Below are 25,227 nucleotides of genomic sequence, written 5' to 3'. Positions count from 1 at the left end.
AATAATTAATCATCCAATAACGTACACGCACATCGTTCATTGTGAACGGGCCAATACATCTACTAGCATTTCAGTTCTCCCAGTTAATTATGAAATATGTACATTTTAGCAATAAATCGGTATTTTTTTTTTTTTAAGCTAGTAGCTTTAATAAAAGTAGCGAGTGTGGGTGACAGTCGTAAGTCAACGGAGACGACTTGTCGCCAAAAAAGTTTTATGCGAACGTGAATGCGGATATTAGATTCACCTTTGTGCGTCATCAGCATCGGAGAATATTATAACATGGCACGCAATGTCTAAATAAACCCTACCCTCAGGGAGTCGTAGAAGATAATTTTATTTATTCCTCCGAACTTAAGCCTTCGATATACCGTGTATGTGGTTACCAACGTTAAAGTTATCTTGTTTGCAATCCACACGACGCTAGTCAAACGGGCGTTATTTGATTTTAACTATTTAACGAATAAAGAGTGATGCCGGCTATAAAAAAACAAACCCATTAAGAAAGATGATGCCAATGTAAACCAATTAATTATTATCTAAGATACGCAGCAAAAGTCTAGTTTTATTATACGAATGTAATAATAATAATAACGCCTAGCCATAGAGACAAGGGTAATTATACTCAAAATAAAACTACATAAACGCAATGCAAACAGAACACAATAATTAGCACTCCAAGTTTGGAAAACAACATCATTTCGCGAGTGTTAGTGGCCCGATTTAAAAGAATATAATACACATCCTGGCGCTTAAATAAACAGTGAAATTTAACGACTGAACGTTGTTTAATAAAACAATAATCGTCAAGAATGCTATTATCCAAAAATACTCCTTCGAGTTTGCGTCATTAATTTACTCAAAACTTTGGCCGCGGATTTTTTTTTCAAAACAACGGAATGGGTAAAATATCGATTTGGGTAATTTCAAATTTGGATTAACAATAAGCCCTGTCAGAATAGTGTAAATAGAAATAATGAATTTAACGAGAAGGACTTGTGGGCGATCGCTCTCATTCACGACTCCGGTTCAGTTCACCACCGTTGTCTGTTCAAATTCAAAGCCAAGTAAAACCAAACTTTTTGTCCCAACCAAGACTCTACTACTATAACTTATGAGAGACTCTACCTTAAGTAACTAATGTACTCACGTGCGTGGTTTCCATTTCTGCGGAGGCAACGCAAAGTTCTCGTTCGGCCAGGAAATCGTTAAAGTACTTGGGCGAATTGCACAAAGACGTTGGCATTAACGGCTCCGACAAGTACCGCGAAAATTGCTTGAACACTAAAATACAAGAAGATACACAAGAAATCACGTTTTAGCCAATGTTTCTTGTTTACGGGTCGTTGTGGATTTCAACACATACCGCCGGGTGATTCGTACGCCCAGCCAGCAGTCACACACGGTTGCTTATCGTCAGCCATTTTGTCAGGAAGACATACGGTGTTCACGTCGTCCGACAGGTTGTACGGAACTGCGAGTTGGACCAACACGGTGTCGTTAAAGTACCGCAACTTCTCGTACTTGACGCCAGGATGGGTGACGATTTTCGTCACTGACCTCTTGGTCACCGCCGAGTCGCTGGACACTCGTGATTTGCTGGCCATAGATTCCCATTGATCAGCAGCCAACGATTGATCGCTAAACAAAACAAACGACAGTTCGAACGTAAACGGGCGAGCTTGAAACACGACTGAAATATGATTTTAGCTTTAGAACTTTGCTTACACTGAATGCATGCAGCTGTAAGACGACAACAGCCAATCGCGTTTCACCAGACTAGCCGTGCACGACTTGTCTGTTTTAGTGTTGCGCAGGTAAACGACCGACGGCCACAAGTCCATGGAATGAGGATCCTTGCCACCAAAATCGCCGCAAACTATAATGGTATTGGTTAGATTACGGTGTTTAACTAGGACAGTGGAAAGCAAGTGTAATAAATCTGTACTCACGGTGTTTGGAAGAACATTTGATCTCGACAACGGAATCACATGGACTCTCGGACACTTCAAGGAACTCGGGCAGTTTCTTGGAAACGTCCAAGGTCACGCCTTCTTTCAACTTCAGACGACCCATAGGGTTTTCAGATGATTCGCTACCTTGACCGTTTGTCGACTTGGCTTCGGAAAATCCTAGGTTGTGACACACGAAATCACTCCAATCGTTTGACCAATTTGTATTGCACACTTCCATCGAAGACTCGCTTTGTTTTCTGAGAAATTCGAATTTTTAGTAAACAAGTAATTTTTTAAAAAAGAAATCTAATATAAGTGTGGTAATTCAAATAATGTACGCTTACTTGGCCATTAATTTCGATCCATCCAACTGAATGCATTGCCATTCATCGCTTTGATCATTACACTGTGGTATGCCGTCACAAATATTGCTTTTCGAAATGCACTGTGATCCAGTATTGCATTTGAATTGATCAGCAAAACATACTAAACAAATACCGCAAACAGTTTTATAAATTATTACACAATAATTAAAGCATGTGCTAATGACTATCGGTGTAATGTAGACCTACCACACTTTTCTTCGTCCTCTCCGTTGGGGCATTCGTTCACACCATTGCAGCGCAATGCATCTTTTATGCAGTAACCATTAGAACACTGGAAACCATCACACGTACCTAGAATAGTAGTCAGAATGTATTAAATATGCTTAATGTGCGGGTAGGAAAATAATTACTGTTGCAATTTAGTTCGTCTGAATTGCCATTGCAGTGTGACTTTCCATCACAGAAATATGACGTAGGCAAGCATTGACCTCCAGCGCACTGGCTTTCTCCGTCAACACATTTCCATTCATCTAAAATAATTTTAATAAATCATATGTAAATTAAACTACTCAAATATAATTTTAGTCAAGTATACAATTCAAATTGACATACCACAGGCTAACTCATCACTGCCGTCTTCACAGTCCATTATACTATTGCAGACCAAATTTCTTTGTAAGCATTCCCCACTTTTACACTAAGAAAAATTATGTTATTATTAATCAATACATTTTTACGAAGAAAAAAATAATTACTTGGAAGTTTCCAAAACAAGCGTTTTCAAGACAACCGTCTTCATCAGAGTTGTCACTACAGTCTTTATTTGAGTCACATTTAAGTGAAGCACTTATACAATACGAGCCATCTTTGGTTGTACCATTCGTACATTGAATTTGACTATCGGCACATTTGACTAGTTTGGGCATCATCATATCGACTAGCGTTGAGTCGACTTTAGTTTTCTTGTTTTCCTTTTCTTTTTCAGACTTAGTTTTATTCCTTTTGGTAAAGCCAGATTCAGACATATACAACTCTGGAGTTTTAGATGTTTTTTTATCTTTCTTTTTAGTTTCTGGCTTTTGGAATAAATCAAAAGCGGCGCTTATGTCATCTTCATCCCTGGTACTTGCAAAGTTTTCCTCTCTCATATTTTTTACCATATGATCAAGCGAATCGTCGGCAGAGTTATGGTCATCGAAATTATCAATACTTCTAGGCGAAGACACATCAACGCTAACCTTTTCTATAAGTGATAATTCATTAGAAGAACTTTTGTCCAATGAAAGAGGATTCAACAAATTATTTGAATCCTTCACTGGTTCTATTGCAATCAATGGAGATAATGTAGACATATTCCCGTTGTCTAATTCAGGGTTCGACATAACTTCCATAGCACGCACTCCACTAGATGAACTAGACTCTGCTTCCGAATCCTGATAATTTTCCGTTACGACTTTAGATACTATTTTAGGTACTTGGTCTTCCGATTGAGGTTCAGACTCAGTAAGCTCTGAACTCGATACAGTAGTACTAGATTCCAATTTAATTTCATCTCCTGCCGGACTATTTTCTTTATCAGTTACTTCTAAATCATTAGGTAACTTTGGAACAATTCGGACACTTGATTGAGAGCTAGTTAACCAGTTATCAGTGATGGATGCCCAAGTAGTAGTTTCTCCAGACTCAGAAGACATTGATTCTTCAGGTGGTACCGATGAAACCATCGATTGTTTTTTCGAGTTTTCATTCATTGCAGATTCAGTTTTTGTTTCGAAATCGAATTCCGTAGATACTGCATAGGTCATTTCGGGTTTAATTTCATGGTCAAATACTACACCAGCGTGCGCTTTAGCTTCTCTATCAGTTTGGTCTGTTTCAGGCAACAAAGATTTCTCCGCTGAAGATTTAGAATTACCTTCACTAGAATCATTTTCTGAGCTTATATCTACATCTGATAACGATTCAAAATTTTCTACTACAGGCTTAGTTTCATTTTTAGGTATTGGCTCAACTTTAACTTCCGGCTCTAAACTAGATTCTGATTCTGGTACCAATTTCGGTTCAGGTTCTGGTTCAGCTTTTACTTCGGGTTCTGATTTTGGTTCTGATTCAGCTTTTACTTCTGGTTCGGATTTTGATTCTGGTTCAGCTTTTACTTCTGGTTCGGAGTTTGGTTCTGGTTCAGCTTTTACTTCTGGCTCGGATTTTGGTTCTGGTTCAGCTTTTAATTCGGACTCAACTTTTACTTCTGGTTCTGAAATTGGTTCTGGAACTACTTTGACTTCAGGCTCTGAGCTTGGTACTGGCTCAGCTTTAACTTCTGGTTCTGAGCTTGGCTCTGGTTCAGCTTTTGTTTCAGGTTCAGAGTTTGGCTCTGATTCTGATTTTACTTCGGGTTCTAAACTAGGTTCTGGTTCCGCTTTTACTTCGGGCTCTGAATTCGGTTCTGGCTCAGCTTTTACTTCTGGGTTAAAACTTGGTTCTGGAACTACTTTGACTTCGGGTTCTGAACTAGGTTCTGGTTCAGCTTTTACTTCGGGCTCTGAACTTGGTTCTGGCTCAGCTTTTACTTCTGGGTTTAAACTTGGTTCTGGAACTACTTTGACTTCGGGTTCTGAATTAAGTACTGGTTCGGCTTTTTTCGGGGTTTCTGAATTAGGTTCTGGCTCAGCTTTTACTTCTGGTTCTGAACTGGGTTCTGGTTCAGCTTTTATTTCGTGTTCGGAATTATGTTCTGTCTCAGCTTTTACTTCGGGTTCTGATTTTGGTTCTGAATCAGCTTTTACTTCTGGTTCTGAGCTTGGCTCTGGTTCGGCTTTTACTTCTGGTTCTGGCTCAGCTTTTACTTCTGGTTCTGAGCTTGGCTCTGGTTCTGCTTTTACTTCTGGTTCTGAGCTTGGCTCTGGTTCGGTTTTTATTTCGGGTTCAGAGCTTGGCTCTGGTTCAGCTTTTATTTCGGGTTCAGAGTTCGGTTCTGGTTCTGCTTTTACTTCGGGTTCAGAGTTTGGTTCTGGTTCTGCTTTTACTTCGGGTTCAGAGTTTGGTTCTGGTTCGGCTTTTACTTCAGGTTCTGCTTTTGTTTCAGGCTCGGAATTTGGTTCCGGTTCAGTTCTTATTTCGGGTTCGGAATTTGGTTCAGATTTGGTTTCTGGACTACTATCATCCAGCTCAGTACTTGGATCACTGTCATGTCCAGTACCAAATTCAGCATTTATGTCATGGAAGCTAAAGTCATCCATTTCTTCAGATACGCCTAAAACGAAATTATGTTAAAATATTTCATATTGATTTATTTTTTACTTATTACTTACTATGTTGTTTGCAATCTTTCATATTTTCACTTAACATAAGTTCGGAAGGGCATGAACAAACAAAATCTAATTTTGTATAATCATAGGAACAGTAATGAGAACATTTTGCGTTATCACTCTTGCAAAGGTCTTTAACATCTGTAAATCAGATAATTGAATTAAAAAAATTTTAATAATCCAACATAATATAATTTTAAGTATATTATTTAAATAACATATATTAAAACAAAAAGACATTTCTAGATTTTGTATTGAAAATGTTACAATAATGGAATGAATGATATTTTAAAATGATTAACGAAATAATTACTTACGTTCTGAACGTAATCTATGCACAGGAATCCTATAATTGTACAAAAATCCGTCACTTGCTCTTAGATGACTGTCCAATCGCTCCTTTAGCGTTTCAACAGTTATGGGATCTGGCATTTCAACATCGTTCTTATTTTCCCATCCAACTCTGTACATAGCTACTACACTTCCACGACTATAAATAAATTATTAATTTTTTTATAGAGACAAACTTATAAATTTGTTTACTAAAACTATATACTCACGTGAACTCGAAGACTTTAACATGTATATCAGAGGAAGCTGCATACATTTGTTCCTCGAACAGTGCCCTCTTGAGCTAAAAGTAAATAGCATACATATTAACCATTCAAAATACTAAAAATTATACGCTATAATTACCTCGCCTTCGATTGAACTAGCTAGTGCTTCGAATTCAGGGGATGATTTATTAGCCAGACCCGGTGTGAACTCCATATTATCAATGACTATTTCTCCTTGTATTGTCCTTGGTACGTTAACTTCCGACATGTCTGTTGTTGGTGGACTAAAAGGACCAGGACCGTCTGATGATGGCGGTGGACTAACCGAAGAAAACGGACCAGGGCGATTGCCGAAACCTGCAATTTTTTCGTTTTCGGCGAAATTGCGACTCTCCATTGCTGCTTCGTTGTTGAATATGACACCGGCTAAAATTAATAAATAGTTGTTTATTGATATGCTCGTGACTCTGACAAACTATTGTACTTACTCGATGCCAGAATAGCAACGATGACAGCGGCGGCTAACAGGACTAGTCCAAAGACCCAGCAAATAAAAGGCTTTCTTGACTGGTTCAAGTCCCGTTTGTCTTTGGTGACATACAACTTTTCTCCGCCTCTGTTATAAAAAATATAATTAAAAATATTACACACGGGCCCATAGTTAAACGCATTCTGGATATTCTAGGAACAGGGTCCCAAATTTATGAAATCGATAAACATGCTCTTAATGTACACACATGCACGATTGTCGACTAAGGTAAACATAGGCGGCATTGGACGCTTACCTTATATACTTTTTGTGTTCGTTGACGGGAATGAAGTAATCGTCGTACGAATCGTTCATGTTAACAGCAGTCTCTTTCTTCTTGGTTGGAACGCTAATGCCGTTGCCGTTCAGGCTTTTCCCAAACGGTTTCATGTTAATCAGTTCCAAGTTGACGGCTTCGGCCATTTTTTCTTTTTCTAGTTTGCCGTTCTCCTGGTGAACGGTGCCGTTGTGTCCATTGTGCCCGTTAGTCTGTGGCTTTGGTATGTCGGACTTGTCAGTCTCAAAACTCGGGTTGTCGATACCCGTGCGAGGTGATTCCATAACTGTGTACACCGGATAAGACGACAATTATTAATCGGGCACACAACAGTAATCGATTTACAATTATTTTAACGACCGTCGAACACCACCTTACCTTTGGAAAAGTCTGGCACATCTATGATGAGTTTAGCGTCGCCGGCCGACGATGAGGTATTGGAGTTGTCCAAGCCGCTGTCGCCGTTGGACGAGGTGGATGGCGATAGCCTGTGATGTTCGTTATCTGTCCGGTCGCCGTTGTAAACGGTTGTCACAGAGTTTTCTTGCATAGCGCTTGGAGTGTTGGCGTCACCGCCGCTGGTCGTCGACATGACCTTTTGGTGGTCTCCGTTGCCACTCAGTTTTCCGCTGCCGTCGCTGTTACCGTCATAATATCATACACACACACACACATAAACACCTGCGCAAAACAGATTCAAGGTTAATTAGATTCACATCTTCAACAGTAATCGCATTATTATTATTGTTATAGGTACTGCGTCTCAGTGACAAGTTTTCGTTAGTCTTATTGTTACTTCGGACAAAAACACAACGTCCTTCGTTCGAAATATAATTAATCACACGTCGAACTCAAAAACCAATAAAACACTAGTTGAACGCCGCACTGGACTCGCGTGTGCAGTCAAGCCGGAGAGGATGTAACATGATAATTTCGGATTTGGTATAGGTAAAAAAAGACATAATATTATTGGTTTTGTAATATACAATTACCCTGAGAGGATTTATTTAACGTTGGCGTTTTTCAAAAATAACAAATACCATGAGTTTTGTTTGGTAAAAAACAAAAAAAATTGAAATTATCGGCCGACAGTGTAATTACAATAGCATAACGACATTGACTCGTCGCCGCGGACATTCATTAAAATAAAAACTATAGGTACCAATGCTTAAGTGCATCGTACACGCACAGAGTCTGTTTGATGCAGTCGGTGTTCGGTGATATCGCCGTCCTGCACACGAAATCGTACCGGCGAATAGTGAAAGGTAAATGAGGTCTTAAATTTATCGAAAATCTACGGCGTTGGAGAGGAAAGAGAAAGCCTAGCAAGGAAAAAAGGGCCGGCGTCGTGAACGCCTTTGGTCAGTTGGAAAAGATACACATTATGTGTTAGCTCTCACAAAAATGCGTTTTGATCGCAACAAGATGCAACAACCTAGCAGTTGTTTGTTTCGCTCGTTGGTCAATGACGCCTATTTTAATTTTTATTCCACCTTTATGTGCCCATAATAACGACTGTAATGTTTGCAATTTATTTAAAAAAGCTATCCGTTTGGTTTGTACACCAGTTAGACGGTTACAACGCAAAACCAAGAGTCCCTTTAAAACTGGCATGCATCTTAAGGCTTTTTCAACAGTGCACTGCGACATTAAACCTCCATTGAATATTAAAAAAAAAAAACACGCCAACTATGTAAAACATCGTTCTCCGGTTCTCTCGCGTTTAAACGATACTCGTTCCACGGTAATTTATCAACGGCATATGAAATTTATCCAGCGCACAAATCATTTATAAATATTTTTTTTTATAAATTTAAAAAATGCGTTGTGTACAATGTTGTTTATGTCACGAATAGCATTATTGACAGACGGCGAACGCTTAATATTTAAAATAATATCATTAAATTTTTATGTCCACGGACCAACGTGGTCCTTGACATTTATTATTATAATTTTCTACTTTAAATTTGTATAAATAAATACATAACTAAAAAAAAACCAATATGCACTTGCCCCAGGGGAGAAACTATATATGTTGTGACGGGTTTAACGTCAACCGTAGTCACGGTGAACCTTCATTGTAATGAATGGAACTATGTCAATAAACTTAACAATTATCTCTAGTAAGTGCACTCATAAATGCTGAAAAAATAATATAACTATTTTTTTATTCTAGTTTAATGTAACACTATGATGAAATACAGCAGATCGACGCTATCTATATTTGAACCACCCGAAAACGACGCTGTGACCGAGCTTGACTAGCGTAAAATCAACGCATTCCGAGAAATCATTAACCGAATATATTATATAAAAGTAGATAAAACTCTCTAGCGGTGCACCGTGTAGTAAAAGCTAATAATTAAAATCATTGAACGCGGTCATTCCCGTTTGTGTATGTCGTACGTAAAGCGACGGTTGTTTATGGCGTTAACATTTCAATATTTAAAAAAAAAAAAATCAATATACTTTGGACATATCTATGTCTTTAATGGTCAACACGACCGTGGACCCGTCTAGAAAGCCGGCCGGTCCATACCAACAACTATCGATAACTTTCGATCGTTTTACTCTTTATCTCTAAATACATATATTATTTAGTTTTGTTTTACCAGGCACACATTTTAAAAAACCATAAAACTTGCACTGCTCGTTAATGTAAAGATCAATATAATAAAACCAACTAAATAGAAATCTGGACTCCGGAGGTTAAGAATTAACGGTAATAAATTTGTGGTTTTATTGTATAATTATCTACTTATCAGTCAGCATATTATAAAGAGTGACTAATTGGAAATTTAAACTTTAAAGTTCAAATAATATATTTCATCGACAAAAAAATGGTAGTCGAGTGAGTATTTTTTTAACAAATCACACTAGTAACGAAAAAAATTAATAAACAGATATAACAGGTACTAGGTAGCCAACTACCGCAGGGTTAATGAACAATCTGGCTTAATATCACATTCTTACCAACTATAAAATGGACAGAATGACACCGTGACTTTAAGAGAACTCGAGGGATTATTAAGCTCGGTTTAGGCAAAATAGATTTACCATAAGGCAATATTTATTTTATACAGACATTTTAGAGGATGTGGGAGTTTAAATAAAAGTATATACTGGCGTTTCGTCGATTTTTAGTAAAAGCTTCGAATGTTTACACAGTAAATCTTTTTTTAAAGTTTAAACATAGTTAAGTTTACCCTAAATGGACATAATTTATAAATTAGAATTAGGATTAGGACAAATAAGTTCTGTGGGAACTGATAGTAAATAATATGTTTGAAACTTGAATAGTTCATTACCACAACGAACATCAAGTTGAATCTCACATACCCAACAAGGTCAAATAAAATGATAGATGATGGGTAATTACTTATTTTATATTTAAAATATGATATGTACTGTATAGTTAACAGATAACACATATTGTAAGACTTATACTTTGTAAGTATTAGATGTTGGCAAGTATTCAGCACCAAAGTGTCAATGGCACGACTATCAATAAGTCTTAATCGTCATTGGATTGATCATTATTCAAATAACTTTAACGTTTTTATAATATGTAATAAAATTACCACCGACACCACTTTATAGATCTATGAAACGTAGTAATTATGAAATTTATTGCTGTAGGTTTATTGCATAAGTTGAATAATTATTTTTTTCATTTAGATTATTACATATTTATTACAGTTATATGATAAATTTAATATCTCAACAAAATTGGACAATATTTCTTTTCTATTTTTTCTTATGTTCTCCTCCGATTGTGAAATTTGCTTTTGAGTTTTTACCTAGGTACATTTAATGATGTATGATGGAACTTAGGATTTATAATTTTGTTTCCCAAGCTTGACAAACGCCATAACGTTTTTTGTTCGTGTGTGTTGAAATTGTCAGTAAAAATATTTGGAAGGACAGAGATGACTTAACGATCCGAACGGATAGTTTTTTTTCTGTCTAAGGAACGAGGAATGTACGACGCGTTATTGCGGGATGTGAGAATCTGAAACTCCTGAACAACCGTGCCGGGTAGGTATGGAGAACGTTTTATCAATAAAATTCGAAATTAATTTCCCTGGGAGACGACGACACCGGAGAATTCGAAATTAGTTTACGGCGACGAAATGCGCCATCGGTAATAATTCAATTCTTTCAATCCGTTACGAAATTCCACTGGAGAAACGATTGCCAAAAAATATGAAGAGCCATAGCATGATAAAAACAGTATCATTACGGTTGATATTATTCTAATGATGATTAAGCGCGAGCCTAGAGATTCAGGTCAGCGCTTTCGGAAGAGGCCAAAATGCTTACAATAACTACAAAACCGAGAACCGATTGGCGAACAGCGTGCGACCACCGAACGTCTAACCGCAGCAACAGCGATTTTTGGCGATAAAAAAAATAATAATAATAATAAAAATCGTTTTGAACATTGGCGGAGAAAAAAAAAGCAGTTATCACAACACCGGTCAGCATATACAACGACGTTGACAAGGTTTATGCGGCACAGATTTTTTTTTTTTACCAAGTGAAAGATTACAATATATGTATTGCCGGAGAACAACAAAAAAAATCGTTGACCGACCGCGGTAATAATATTGTTCTCACTCGGTCGACGGAGATAAAATGAAAATAGAAAAAAAAAATTGTATACATTTATCGTGTCACGATTGAACGTTTACATCAGCTGAAAGGAATTGCATTTGGGTCCGCTGCGTTACGTGTCAAATCTCAAGTTTCTGGTTTTTTTTTTTATTACAGTTATGTACTTTGGTAGTCAGTCCAAAGATGACGAGATTAACGGTCGCCACCCTCCCCCGCCAACGTGATTTATGGAAACAAATATTAGCGTTTTTCATTCTGATAGAACACACAAAACAAAAAAATTGCACGTATCGAAATCAGAAGCGCCAAGTTCTAAGAATGTTTCATGTACAAAAAAAAAAACCGTTTTCCTATACCATCTAATTCTTTGATTAAGGTTTATGAAGCCTTTTGAATAGATATACATAAAAGAAATCCACGTCCCTTTATTTTATCAGTTTCCGTTTAACGGTAGTTAATTTTTGTCAAAAATATTGGTGCAACTATGTAGACTTGAGTATTGTACGTTTTGAACTGGTAAGTATACATATTGATATATACATTAATGTATTTATGTGTGGTCATGAAGAACATTCAATTTTAGACCATTACCGTGGGAATATCATCGTTTTGCCGAGAAGGAAAATATAATATTATATATTTATTGTACAGGAAGTACCTTTAAGACGATTAACGAGAATAATACAATAAGATTTCTATCTAAGCCGATTGCAATCATTATCCAACCGTATAATATAAACCTAACCATTTTTTCACATCATCAAGCTCACAGGATTAAATTAATTGTTTTGATCGTCTTGAATCAATGGGAAAGCGTACACAGATACGGCAAGTTCATTTTTTTAAGTACATCAATACAGATCACTAATGGCCTTCTACCATAAAATAACAAAGAAATGATTAGGACATCCCTATGTTGTACTATTAGAAATATTATACATCAGTGACTGCACAACGAAAATGAAGGCTAAGCTTTTGATACACTACTGAAATATTTTTAGGCCACATCGTAAACCGCAAATTAATTGTTTTTTTATTAAAAACAAGAACATTTTTTGTTTTGCAAAAAATGCAGGTACTAACGCGCGTGGAGAAGAGGTCGACGATTTAAAACAGCTATAATAGGTTTCACAATCAAAACCTGATCATTACTATTATTGGGTCATGAAGCAAAAAGGCATGCAAACGCGCATTACAATTTGCGCACATAAATTACATTGAAGTAACTTGTTTATATGTATATATATATATATATATTTTACAATAAAATCTGCATTGTAAAAAAAACACTGTGTATCCATCATAAACGATAAAGCAAGTCCTTGATAATTTAATATAATATTATTTAATAACTTCAAAGTAGGTATTATGTTGGATTTAGTTACAAAACATTTTTTTTTATGTATTAAAATATAATACCTAATAAGCTGTGGGTAATTACTTGTTATGTATACTGTGTATTATATGATATGGTTTGGCGGGCTTTGTTGAATATAGGCCTATATTTCATAATACAAACTCGCGGGGAAAGGTTACGTTTGGATTAGGAAAAATAAACTCATATATTTATGAATTGGTTTTTCACGCATAATTAATAATGCCGTTTACTACCGAATGGATTGCAGTAATCATACCAATATAATATAGTTATATCTACGGGGCAAGGATTATGACGTACCCGTTGACCCGCATGATTACTTTCGACCGTTTCCTTGGGCGTTCAACCGCTGCAAGTTGGCGCTAGTCCAACTGCCAGATAAGGTAAGCTTTGGCGAAATTAAATTAAAAACGTTCTAGTAAATGCAACATTTTTGAACTAATTTCCTAGAGTTTTATTGACGGTTTACGGTAAAGTCAGTTAGAAAAAAAAAGGATCTAATTAAGCGCTAAAATACATATAATTATTATGGGTACAAATTATTATTTAACGGTTATAATACAGCGTTTACGGTCGTTGGCGAATTAATCGGATTCGTTCCCGGTTTACAGATAATAAGAATAATAATAATAGCTGAATTAGAAGAAAAAAAAACTGACCTAGTATATACCGTACTACGATCAAATGTCGAACATACCGAAACGGCATTGAGGCGGTAATAATTTATGTTTTTTTTTTTGTGTTATTCCAAAACATGATTTTGCAACGTCCGCCGAACCCGGTTTCCCGGGGAGGGTTCCCCTTTACACGGTTGCCTCATGTCATGATTGTATTATATTATATATTTTAATCCATGTGTGGTTGCGGTTGTGTGTATTTTTTCGATCTCTTCACAACCGGTCGGGCGTGGTAGATGATATTTTATATCGGCCGGGATATATAGTATAGTAGTGCTACTTGCACGCTTATTACAAGGAGTTATTATGTTGTTCCACGGTCTGTGTGGGGGTGTGTAGTGTCTTATCTGGATGAGGTGTCTCTCACACGACGTTCGGTGAAAGTCAAGCCACGACGGTGGGTGTTTTGATATCTGAAACGGCGCAGAGTGAAACAAGTATTTTGACCGTGAACCGTCAGACCCGCTGGGCGTTTGCAGTTTTTCGTGATACTTGCCGAGGTTATAGGTTTTAAACGTTAGTTTTTAATATGCCCCAGTCGGTAATGTTATTTTTGTTATTTTGCCATGTATAGTGGTGCCCCCTTGGATTTTATTGAATCGCGAAAAAACGTCGTTAAACAAAGGTCCGAACGATCCAGCACTATGAGTACATTTGGAGCACTCTCTTGTCGGCCAAGTCCACAACACGACAATACTACTGAGAAACCCCGCTCAAATTATTATTGTCCATTATTAGGACAACAGTAATAACCACAACAGCGATACGCCGAACGAGGACATTCGCCTCCTAATGCGTGTTGTCTGCGATTTTGTCGAATTTTTGTGTTTTCATGAGCCATTTAAAGCGGTTTTCCAAGCACCCGTCACCGAACCGTGTTACGCTATCGTCCATGGCTCCTGTGACGGTCCCGTTGAGAAATTAATAGATTTAGTCGTGACGACGTGTCGCGTAAAGGGTATTATACATTGTGTATTGTGTAGCATAATAGTAGACCGTGCTGTTGCCGGTGCGTATGATGACACCCGGCTAGATTATATTAATCATATTATAATGTTGGAAGGTTAAAAATAAAATCGCTGCGACCAAGAGAATGGTATACAAAACGATAATAATAATTTAAGAATCATAAGTTTCTTGTAAAACACTTGTCAGCAAAATCTCTTTGCGCAATAATAACAGGATAGTTTTTCCGGAGGCTTATAATCATTTTCCCGAACCCTGTACATGTGTGATCTGTAAAACTGCACGCGCGATTGTTTTGTACGCCGGCTTTGGCTTTCCCCTCGCCCTCTCGTTAGTCGACACAGGAATTTCCGTTTTAAAAGTATACAAGTCACGCGATTACTTTTATCGGAAGCAGCCTTTATCGAGTTTAGCAGCCGGACGACGGCTTACTTCCGAGATTCAAACGGAAATTACAACAAACACGTGTCCATTAACGAAAGTCATTGTTGTATCCAGTTCGGATAACAATTTACACGACTGCTTTTCACTTATCCCTCGCGTTTTTCTAAAAAAATTTTACCTGTATACTTACCTGTACATTGCCAATGGGCTAGATTTTAATTCTACTATAGAGGTGGACGGCGTGTTGACGACCTCCTATTCGGACTTAATGATAGAAGCACATCCGGTCGTGCACCATTTTCATACCGATTTGCTTTGTTGTCGATGCCGATACCTACCACGTCCACCAGCGCCTCCATACAAAACTAACAACAGCAACGGGTCGATTATACCTATTCCTGTACACGTGTATTATTGTACTACGGGTTTTCCGTCGGATGTCAGGTTTTGAAGGGAACAAAAGTATATATATATATATATATTATAATATGCCCAGGTCCGTGAAAAAGGAGGATCGAAGCAATCAGGACGAGTCATAAAGCAGGTACTTCATAATTTTGTACTCAAAATCGATTCGGCTCTGCGTTGTTCGTTATAGCGTTGATTGACCTGCTGCGGGCTAAGAAAGCTTAAAATTTGATGCTTTTTTTATTTATTGATAATAATATGTTTTTAGTACACATATTATAGTAATCGCTCGGCTATGCGCGCTAACGAATGACTTACCGATAAAGCGGCCGGTGGATATTATCCTATCTATTGGTTACAAACCATGACTGGTCGTTTTGCTTACACGAACACGTCGGAGTTTCCCATCAGAAGACCAAGTAAGTATAGGAACATAATAATATTATACCTACAACACTCGGATTGCCGTCGATAAATCAGTCGCCGCCGCGCTGTATTGTACATGTACACAACGGCCGAAGAACAATTAGTATTATAATTATCATCATCATTATTGTAACAATATCCGGTAGTGGATGCTCGACGAGAGCACCCGGTAGCGTTTTCCCGGACTACCGTTACACAATATTGTTGTGCGGATATAATATCACACTCCTTCGTAACGAAGACCGAGATAAAAATCGGCTAGTTAATTATTACACACACACACACATACGCTGTAATTGGCATAAAATTAATCGTTTTTTTTTTTGTTTACGAAGTAGAGTGTGAACAAACGTGTTTATCCGTTATATCAGCCCAGGCAACGGATCACTTCTCACCACCATACGGTCCAGGAGGACTGCAGTTGTCGAATAAACGGTATTTTAATTAGAACGTCGATTACATTCGATCGTACACCGGGCAAGACGTTTGCGGTGAAATCCACAAAGTTACCCGTCAATCGAATCCCTGCAAGTAAATAGTTACAATCGAAACGACCTAATTGATCCGACAAATGCAATGATATAATCACGGACGGATTTCAAGAAATCAACCGACAATGACGAATATAGTTGTTGACTTGAGTTAAAACCAAAAAAAAAAAAGATTATGCAAGAAGTTTTTTTTAGCGGTTTTAAGAAGAAGGAGTGGTTTTAAATCCGGAATCCAACGCGCTAAGATCGATGCCCTTGACACCCACATAAAAGTGAATTTTGTTTTTGCCGGTGGTCGCAGTGTTTTTTTAGTTGTATAGTGTGTTCGATAAACTATTCATATTTATATACGAGCCAGAGTTTGACTGTATATTCGCTCAGTCAATAAATCACCCTGTATACATATATAGCAGCGGCGACCCAAACGGCGACGTTCAAACGCCAATAGGTATTGTCACTTTCAAATCGAAAAAAATCGTTTAGTGCGACCGACGCTGGCCAAGTGCCAGACGGTAAGACAAAACGAAAAACTAGTTTTGCACCTACGCGAGTATACTAAATGGCAAAAAAGGCAAAAAAAAAAAACGTCAACCGATTGTTACAAACTCATGCCAAACGTTACGTCGTCGGTATTTGTAATAATAAATATTAAGAACGAGAAGAAAATAAAATACATAACGAAAGTAATTTGCTTGTTATTGTCCGAGGAAACCCGTCGACCTTCGGCAAACGTTGCCATTCAAAAAGTAAGAAATCCTAACCGTCGTTGCCGACAACCCTATAAAACGGACGCGGCACGTTTCAACCCGTTTTCTCAGAACGTTTTTAACGACTAAAAGTTATAATACTAGTTTTACCTATACTATTAACTTCCATGCCTTATTCAAGCACAACGACGATAGCCTGCGACGTTGACAACGGTTCTAGACTCGAGTCACACAACTGCAATTGTATCCATTGTATTAGTAGTGTTTCTATATCATCTATGAGGCTCAAAAAAATGTTTTTGCCACGCGATCCGCACACACATTTTAATGTTTTTGTTGTTATTATTATGTTGCACATTCCTAAGTTGCGTAACCCGAACGAGAAAAATGATTTCCCCTGTCCACCCGGTTGTGTTTGTGTGCATGCACGCGTGTGACAGACCGGTTACGGATGTTTGAAAATATAACATTGGGTATAAAACATATATACGATATACACATAATGACCGGTGTTGACCGTTTAAAGTGCAAGTGAACTCACTAGGTCACAGCCGCCGTCAGAGTATCGTCAAATGGAGTTGTACGGCTGTTCTAGATAAGTTCCAGATACTAAATTTGGTATCGTGTAGAAAAATTATAGATAAAGGAATCAAGTTTCAATTTTTTATGGATCATTACCGGGTTAGGTTATTACGCTGTGTTGCTAGTATATAATCAATCGTTGAAAAAATGTCTAAAATATATAACTTTTGAATCAAATGCAATAAAATAAATTGTCATATCTTTTAGTTTGAAGCATTCATATTGAGTGTATTGAATTAAATATAAAACACTCATACTTGATACCGCATATTTCAAAACAAACAACCGTCTACGACCAAGTCATAACAGCAAAAAAATTAATACAAAACGCTGAGCCGTGTAGTTAACTGTCGGCGACAACGGCGGCTGACTTGAATACAGCAGTAAATGCAAATTGCAAATTGTTAAAAAAAATTGCCACTTTAGCTGTTATCGATACAGTACTCCTCGATGCTTTCTCTGGCCGACCTCCGCAATACACGGTAATATCAATTTGATGGGGGATAGCTGTTAATTAATTTCCATAATTATTTTTAGTTACAAGCGATCCGTGCTGCATTGCAAATACAAATCACACTATATTATATTATTATTCTTTAGGTTAATCACGAACCGTTGAGCGACGGAAAAGGCAACCCAAGCACGTATAAGTTAAGTTACGGGACACGACGACGTTGCTTATTGTGCGGACTTCCTCCGGTTAAACAGCCAGTTTGTAAATGTGCGGTCACGAATTTCCCATGTCGCTTTTAACGGCACTATATAAAGGTAAATATTATAAAGTGACAAAACAAAAAAAAAAATGAATAGCTAGTACAAATATTGCTGTTATTTATTATTAGACTAAATAATCGGTTCCCACAGGAATCGTGAAACACGTGTACGGCGTAATGAGAACAAATAGTTATTTTAAATCCAATTCGGAAGCTGTGCGGCTTAGAAAAAGGAACCTGCCAGAACAAGCAAACCATATAGGTAATAGAGAAAATTAAAAAATAAACACAATAATATGCAAGCGAATTCGACTCGACCGGTGCTCGAGTGTGTCTTGGACGTTATTTTGTTTTAATAATAATTTACGCACATACAAATATACATATTTACTTATAACACATTTTAAGATTATTTCATCGCGCGTTGCACAACGGTTGATTTACTGATAACTCGTTTGGGTATACATGCCAATGAAACGAAAACGACGGTATTTAAATTTATTTAATATACATTAACATGTTAATACACATATTATACTGTTCATTGAACGCTGTCCGAGTTTGCATAATATGTACACATTGCTATTGGCACAATTCGAAAAGACAGCTGTAAGTTTGCCTCTTATATAATCCTGACCTATCCAGACAACGAGGCCATCAAGACAGCGTTTTTATTTTTGTACGTTTTTCCGTTTTGTCGTTCACGAATTAATTTTACTTTATCGGCCGACACGGAGTTCTCGAACAATGTTTTCTTTTTTTTTCGTATAAAAAACATAATACATTAAAGGTCGTTATGGTTTTCAGGGATGAATACGTTACAAAAAACCTTTGCCGACGACAATCAGCTTATTCTGTACAGGTGTGGGTTTACCGGGCGACACACATGTCCCTACCTGTGCAACGCCATAGGACGTGTTGTTGTCCGTTCTGAACATCTTAACGGTGCTATTATTTTCTCAAAACTCCTTCAAATGTGAAACGAATGTCTATTAAACGTGAGAATGAACACAATTTGATACACTCCGGAGTGTGTTCCTTGTAAAACTACTTTGTTGTTAGAATAGGAGACACGGAGAAAATGTCATTTATCGAGCGGCGTTTGTTTGGATTTTAAAACCTAACCTTCACTCGGTACCGTCGATGATTTTGTTGAATAACTTTAGTGCAATTATTGTGTACATTGTAAAAATTAGGATACCACGAATTCAACGTTCAACGACCAAAAATCTGTTCTACCACTCTTGAACGTAGTATAATAAAAATAAAAAAAACCTAGGCACATAAATAGGTATTATGTATATATTACATTTATAGGTGTCTGCATAACGGACGGCTTTTGAACTAACCATTGCCTATTGGTGTAATATTGTTCACATTGTAGACTTTTATATAAACAAGAATACAATAATATGTTACACACCTATAAACTTATATAACTGATAGATTATATCACATCATGTCAGACATGTTGGGAATAATGAGGTGATGGCAGTACTGACAAAACACGTGTTCAGGACGAGTTAGGGTCAAGAAATGTCAACTGCACGAGCCCGAGCAACGAGCAAGTTTCTATTACTATATGTTTACATGAACTCACATTGGGTCGGTTCCAATTAATGTTTTAGTTTTTATACTTCAAATGTCGGCCTAATCTTACTTCCGAGTTTTTCGAATTTCTTTTAAATCGTAATGCCGCGTTACGATTTAATTATTCAAATTATTTGTTGTAATTTATAATACATTTAAAAAAAAAATGTTTTATTAACCTCGCAGCAAAAGAAAATCGAATAGGACATCGGGCGTCCCTGCCACAAGACGCCTCTGGCTTTAGTTGTTATAATGACTGTTATATCAAAAATACCGAGACAATAAACCGTTGCGGTACTCGGAACACGGGTGTATTCTAGCCGCGTCTAATACATACAGACAACGGTCGGTCGGTGGAATGAAGAAAAGAGAAGGAGAATAACAACGAATAACGATAATAATGGATATGACTACGGCGTGCGTGAATAGACGGCGACGGGGCAGATATGTTCTGGAGCTCAGGAGCAACTCCTCGGTCGAGTGTGTGTTTGTGTGTATTTGTGTGTGCATTAACTTCTTAGAGGCACCATTACCACCTGCGCCCGGCCGGGATGAGACGAGTCCGCCGCCCGTTTGTGATCCGGTGGTCCTCCTCCGCCACCTCTGCCTCGGTTGCTCATTAACCCTCGGGCAATGCCGCGCGTTTAGGCGCACCGTCCGTTGAACTCGGGTGCAATAACACCGACACACAGGAGACAGTCGAAATTAATATTCCACGGTTAGTCGTCGTACCTAATCGGATTTAAAGAATACACCGCCGTCGATGATGATGATGATGATGATGTGTGTAACGCTATACCGTATGTATGTTAATACATGTCCCGTTAAACCGTCCGAGGTATTATGTGTGTTTTATGGACACACTATTATTTAATCATAATATAATTCCTCCCCCGCACCCTGTACGCACACTTTAATCCGCCGTGTGGTTGACCACACGAGACTCCGGCAAAGCTTCTAAATTCTATCGAGACCCCATTATATATTGTTATAAGCCCCGGATAACGAGCACGCGATAAATCATTAACATTTTAGGATTACTCGACACAACGATTCGACTGCCGTCGCTTTTACAAATTTAAGACTAAATAACGGCTGAAACAACGGTTGATAATTGTTTTTAACACCTGTATGGCGCAAATTTAATCTAAATGTAGACCCACTGTCTCCCCTCCCCCCAGACAATTTTATTTTAAATTTCATCGGCCAGAAATGAAAGTTAAGTTTAAAAATATATTTTACCCGAATAAATCTCTAGATGTATTATGTACTGTTATTGCACAATCTCAAGAGTGATATATTTTTCAACCTAGTTTGGAACTTAGTATGATGGGTATATTCTATTATGTATGTACCTCCAGCGTTATTTTTTCTTTTACTATCTAGTTTATACAATCAACAACGGCCGAAATGTCTTTTTGTGCAAAAACAGTATTTTTTTTTATTCGGACGGATAAAACTCATTGGATTTGCATGTCAATGGCGTAACCCAGTAGCGGGTAACAGCAGACGTATTATTGTTAGTATACTTACTGTGAAAATGGATAGTTTTTTTTTTTTTGTTGTTGATATATTCTATTCAGTTTGCTTTCTTCGTGATCACGGATATTCTGTAAAATAAAACGAAACACAATATTAGCAAACAGCCGAGTAATTGTCCAAGTGTGAGTAAAAAAAAAAAACAAATAGGCAGACAATAGCGGCCATGTGAATGAGACTCGTTAAACGCGCATAATCACGACGCGGTGTGAGCTCCTCGGTGTGCGCTACTGTTCTAGTTCGGTAATCGATATCATCTCTCGCCCATATTATATTATAATATAGTATTACTATTATACTATTAACGAGTATCGTAATAACGGGCCGGCTATGAATACGTCGAGATAGGCGATAAAACTATTAGTTGTAAGTACCATACTATTCGGAGCTGCCGTGGATTATTTTTAAACGGTTATAACTACTGTAATATTATTTGAGCGCTATCCAAAAGACGGCCGTGATGTAATGTAAGACGTCGGTGCGACAGAAACAGGTTTGCTCAGAGTCGAGATGTCGAGAAACGAAAATAAGTACGAACACACGTTTACTTTCCATTTCCTTCGGGCGTAACGCGGCGAGCAGTCTGCACATTTTGCGCGGGTCCGGAAAGTCAATCGATATAGGCCGGATCGTTTTACAAAATATTAGGCAACGGTTCACACGATAAGTCGCAGCGAAACGCAACACTGCTAATATTGCGCGTTAGGATAGGTTAGGACTCGCGAGAAACAAGTACAAACATAATACACACAAGTTGTACACGATGAAACGTCCCAACGGTATAATAGTATATAACTTATATTATACTGATTTGAACTTGACAGTTCGGCAACGGGTTATTATCTTTGAATTTCATCTAGTCCTTGAAAAATATATATATATATACATATGTTATCCGAGACTCGATCGTAATAATATATAATATCTTCATGCAAGTATACAAAACATGATTATACGTATATAATATGTGTATAGGTACAAGTAAGTACTTATATCCCGGCGAGAGTACACCCCTATAATAGTGAATAGGACGTTAATTACTACACGAGAAACCGACTCCTCCTGGCCATTAAATCTTCCGCCCCGTCCAATCGACAAGTCACACTCGACCGAATATCGTGTACATATTATTATACTATACACAGCAGCGATTAATGCCGGACTCACCGCGGTCGTTATGTAATTATAATTATTATTAGAAGTCGTCGTCGGCATATAATACAGTACGGACCGTGCTGTGTATAATGTAATCTGGCTGGTATTATAGTAGCTCCAGCCATAGTATTAGTATTGCAGTCGGGACGACGACGGCGTGGGCGTAGGAGTACCCGAACGCCCTTGAACTTGGCCGGCCGCTCACCGACTCGACGTTGGGGACATGTCATTGGCATATTATCCCGGAGAATGGCACTTTAGGACCGGGTTCGCGAACCTGTCGTTTTGGCTAATAGTAAAAAAAAACACCTACTAAATATTTTATACCTAATAATATATATACAATCCTGCCCCGTCGACGACGTGTGGGGTCTCGCGTGGCATCTCATTGGGTATGAGATGATATTATAACCACCGTATAATAATGGAAGACCAACATTGTGTTGTTTATGTTGATTATATAGTACTGTTTATGCCCGAGGCGTCGGCCGACGGTGCATCAGGGATGTTGTAAACGCGAGCACAAACGAAAAGTACACTAAAAAAAATACCATTTTTCTCGCATGACTCATCTAGTATTACCTAAATACACGGGAACGCAGTCTAACCGCCGTGCATATAAAAAGGGCAATTACGCCAAGTACGCGGTTACTTCCTACACCGACAGTGGTATAATAGTAACATTATAATATTTAAATATACATCTCGACTGTAGGTTTTCCCGAATGATGATTTAACGAATCGCGGATATTGGATGTTATAACGTGTAATAGTAATAACAAGTTACATTCGAAACGTACGTTAAATGTACACGGACCGTGACGGTGGTTTGAACTTGCACGTTGGACGTAACTCGTGCGGTTTTGGTTCGAGGTGAACCCACCAAATGTAATTAGCTTCTAAAACGAAACATTAATCCCAATCTATTTTGTTTGTCCACTTGTTCGCCTCGAAAACCTCCCATACAACCAAAACATAATATTACAATAAAACGTGTGCTTAGATTCGAAAACGCCAATGATGGAACCTTTACAAGTAAACCGCCACCGGTCCACACCCTCCACTCGACGGTGTGCATCAGTCATGGCCAATGGGCTAGATTTCGCTTCATTTGTATTTTTTCCCCGACCGTCCGAAGACCACAGTCTCAATTACCGTGTTTGCCAACGGTCAACAACGATAAACATAACAATACAATAATCTCGTTACCGTGGTTACCGTACATCGGGTACACGGAGCGACAAAAAAATAATATATATATATATATAAATATACACTGTCGGCAAACGCAGCCCGGGGCTCGAGCATTCCTCTTGGCGGTCATATAAATTCTAAGTACAGGTGGTTGTTGGATTGCTGCTTCGGCTTTACCCTCCTCGTCCAGCACCCCAGTCCATCACGTCCCCCGTGAGGTCTTATATTTTTATTTTTTTACTCGTGCTGCCGTCTCTATTCATTAAGACGCACACAGGCCGAGTCGAAGCCCGTAAACACTGGCCGCGCACAATGCACGCGCCCACAAACACCGTTACACCGTGTATATATAACTTATTATATTATATTGTGTGCAATGTAGGTACTACACTACACACACATGTACAATGAAATAATATATAATATTAAAATCCTGCGTCTCCCACTACGGTTGTGTACACAAACACTACTTTTACTATTACTATAATATAACTACTGTGTATACACCATAACCGTGTGTGTACAGTGTACTCTCCTACCGTTGCCCGGCCGCTACACCTGCATGACCCTAAATGGGTAAACGGCCTCGCGGTGGTCGACACGCCTAAGTCGAGATGAAGTTACGTAACCGAGCCGCGGCAGCTTTAAGGATAAGACGGTGAACCCGCGGCCGTACTTCTAAAATCAACTCTTGAGCGATTTATTATTATTCTTGCTATACATGATAATAATAGTATTATATTGTTATTGATAAATGACCGACAACGCGCTTGGCATGGCACTGATGGATATTAATAGGTACAAATGCGTCACCCGCGGTGCGTGGAATCCCATGCTCGAGGTTTGTCTTAGTCCTGTGGAATGCTCGATAATCTAGTGCACCCAGGACCTAGGAGACCTCATAGATCGTCTACATTACTCCCACTGATCACGATTAACCAGAATCATAATATAATATAATTACTAGCCAACACGCCGGCATAAATCCGATATATATATATATATGCATATTCTTACTCCGGCACGTTTATTTGCTAACCGATAAGAAAAACAAAATAAATCTTAAAAACGTTTTTATTTAAAAAATAAAATAAATAATTCGAAAGAGTCCAAACGCAACATATCATTATTAGCCATTATCTTATTCGGTGGCCTTCTAAAAGTTTGGTATTATTTTTGTTCCAGCACGGAGTAAAATCTAATATAGTTGGATCAACTATAATTATGATTTAATAATAATATATGAGAACGTGTATATGAGAATATGTATATGAGAACACAATAAACGTATACATGGAATAACTAAATACATTTTATTGTGTCTCTCTGTTTAACTGTAATTTTTTTCCGTGAGATCAGTGGCGACTGTGTGCCGTTTTGCTATATTACATTATTATTTATATTGTTATATTATTTTTCATCAAAGGACGAGTTACCTATCATGTAGG

General features: G+C 37.9%; 1 protein-coding gene across 3 annotated transcripts in view; it reads right to left on the bottom strand.

Moving 5' to 3' along the window:
* Window positions 1–25,227, bottom strand: part of LOC126848042 (uncharacterized) — a 48,572-nt gene that overhangs the window by 1,545 nt on the left and 21,800 nt on the right. Inside the window, exons 2-19 of one of the 3 annotated variants that reach the window (XM_050588552.1) lie at window positions 21,425–21,501; window positions 7,331–7,633; window positions 6,932–7,238; window positions 6,635–6,762; window positions 6,286–6,572; window positions 6,150–6,223; window positions 5,907–6,079; window positions 5,593–5,730; window positions 5,211–5,534; window positions 3,037–5,114; window positions 2,894–2,978; window positions 2,692–2,811; window positions 2,528–2,632; window positions 2,300–2,441; window positions 1,953–2,212; window positions 1,729–1,879; window positions 1,367–1,641; window positions 1,151–1,284 (exon numbers count right to left, since the gene is read on the bottom strand). In XM_050588552.1, coding sequence (XP_050444509.1) covers window positions 1,151–1,284; window positions 1,367–1,641; window positions 1,729–1,879; window positions 1,953–2,212; window positions 2,300–2,441; window positions 2,528–2,632; window positions 2,692–2,811; window positions 2,894–2,978; window positions 3,037–5,114; window positions 5,211–5,534; window positions 5,593–5,730; window positions 5,907–6,079; window positions 6,150–6,223; window positions 6,286–6,572; window positions 6,635–6,762; window positions 6,932–7,238; window positions 7,331–7,544 — 4,995 coding nt within the window. In that variant the 5' untranslated portion in view covers window positions 7,545–7,633; window positions 21,425–21,501. Of the gene's footprint in view, window positions 1–1,150; window positions 1,285–1,366; window positions 1,642–1,728; window positions 1,880–1,952; window positions 2,213–2,299; window positions 2,442–2,527; window positions 2,633–2,691; window positions 2,812–2,893; window positions 2,979–3,036; window positions 5,535–5,592; window positions 5,731–5,906; window positions 6,080–6,149; window positions 6,224–6,285; window positions 6,573–6,634; window positions 6,763–6,931; window positions 7,239–7,330; window positions 7,634–21,424; window positions 21,502–25,227 lie in introns of all 3 variants that reach the window. The other 2 variants (XM_050588551.1, XM_050588549.1) reach the window with 2 other exon arrangements.

The sequence above is a fragment of the Adelges cooleyi genome, unplaced genomic scaffold (genome assembly GCF_023614345.1).
Source record: "Adelges cooleyi isolate 19-005CV unplaced genomic scaffold, UGA_ACOO_1.1 ACOO_flye_CR_arks_rails_tigmint_CR_PRNA_167, whole genome shotgun sequence".
NCBI classification, from domain to species: domain Eukaryota; kingdom Metazoa; phylum Arthropoda; class Insecta; order Hemiptera; family Adelgidae; genus Adelges; species Adelges cooleyi.
The sequence above is the reverse complement of the archived record's forward strand: the minus strand, read 5'-3'. Positions and strand labels throughout refer to the sequence as shown.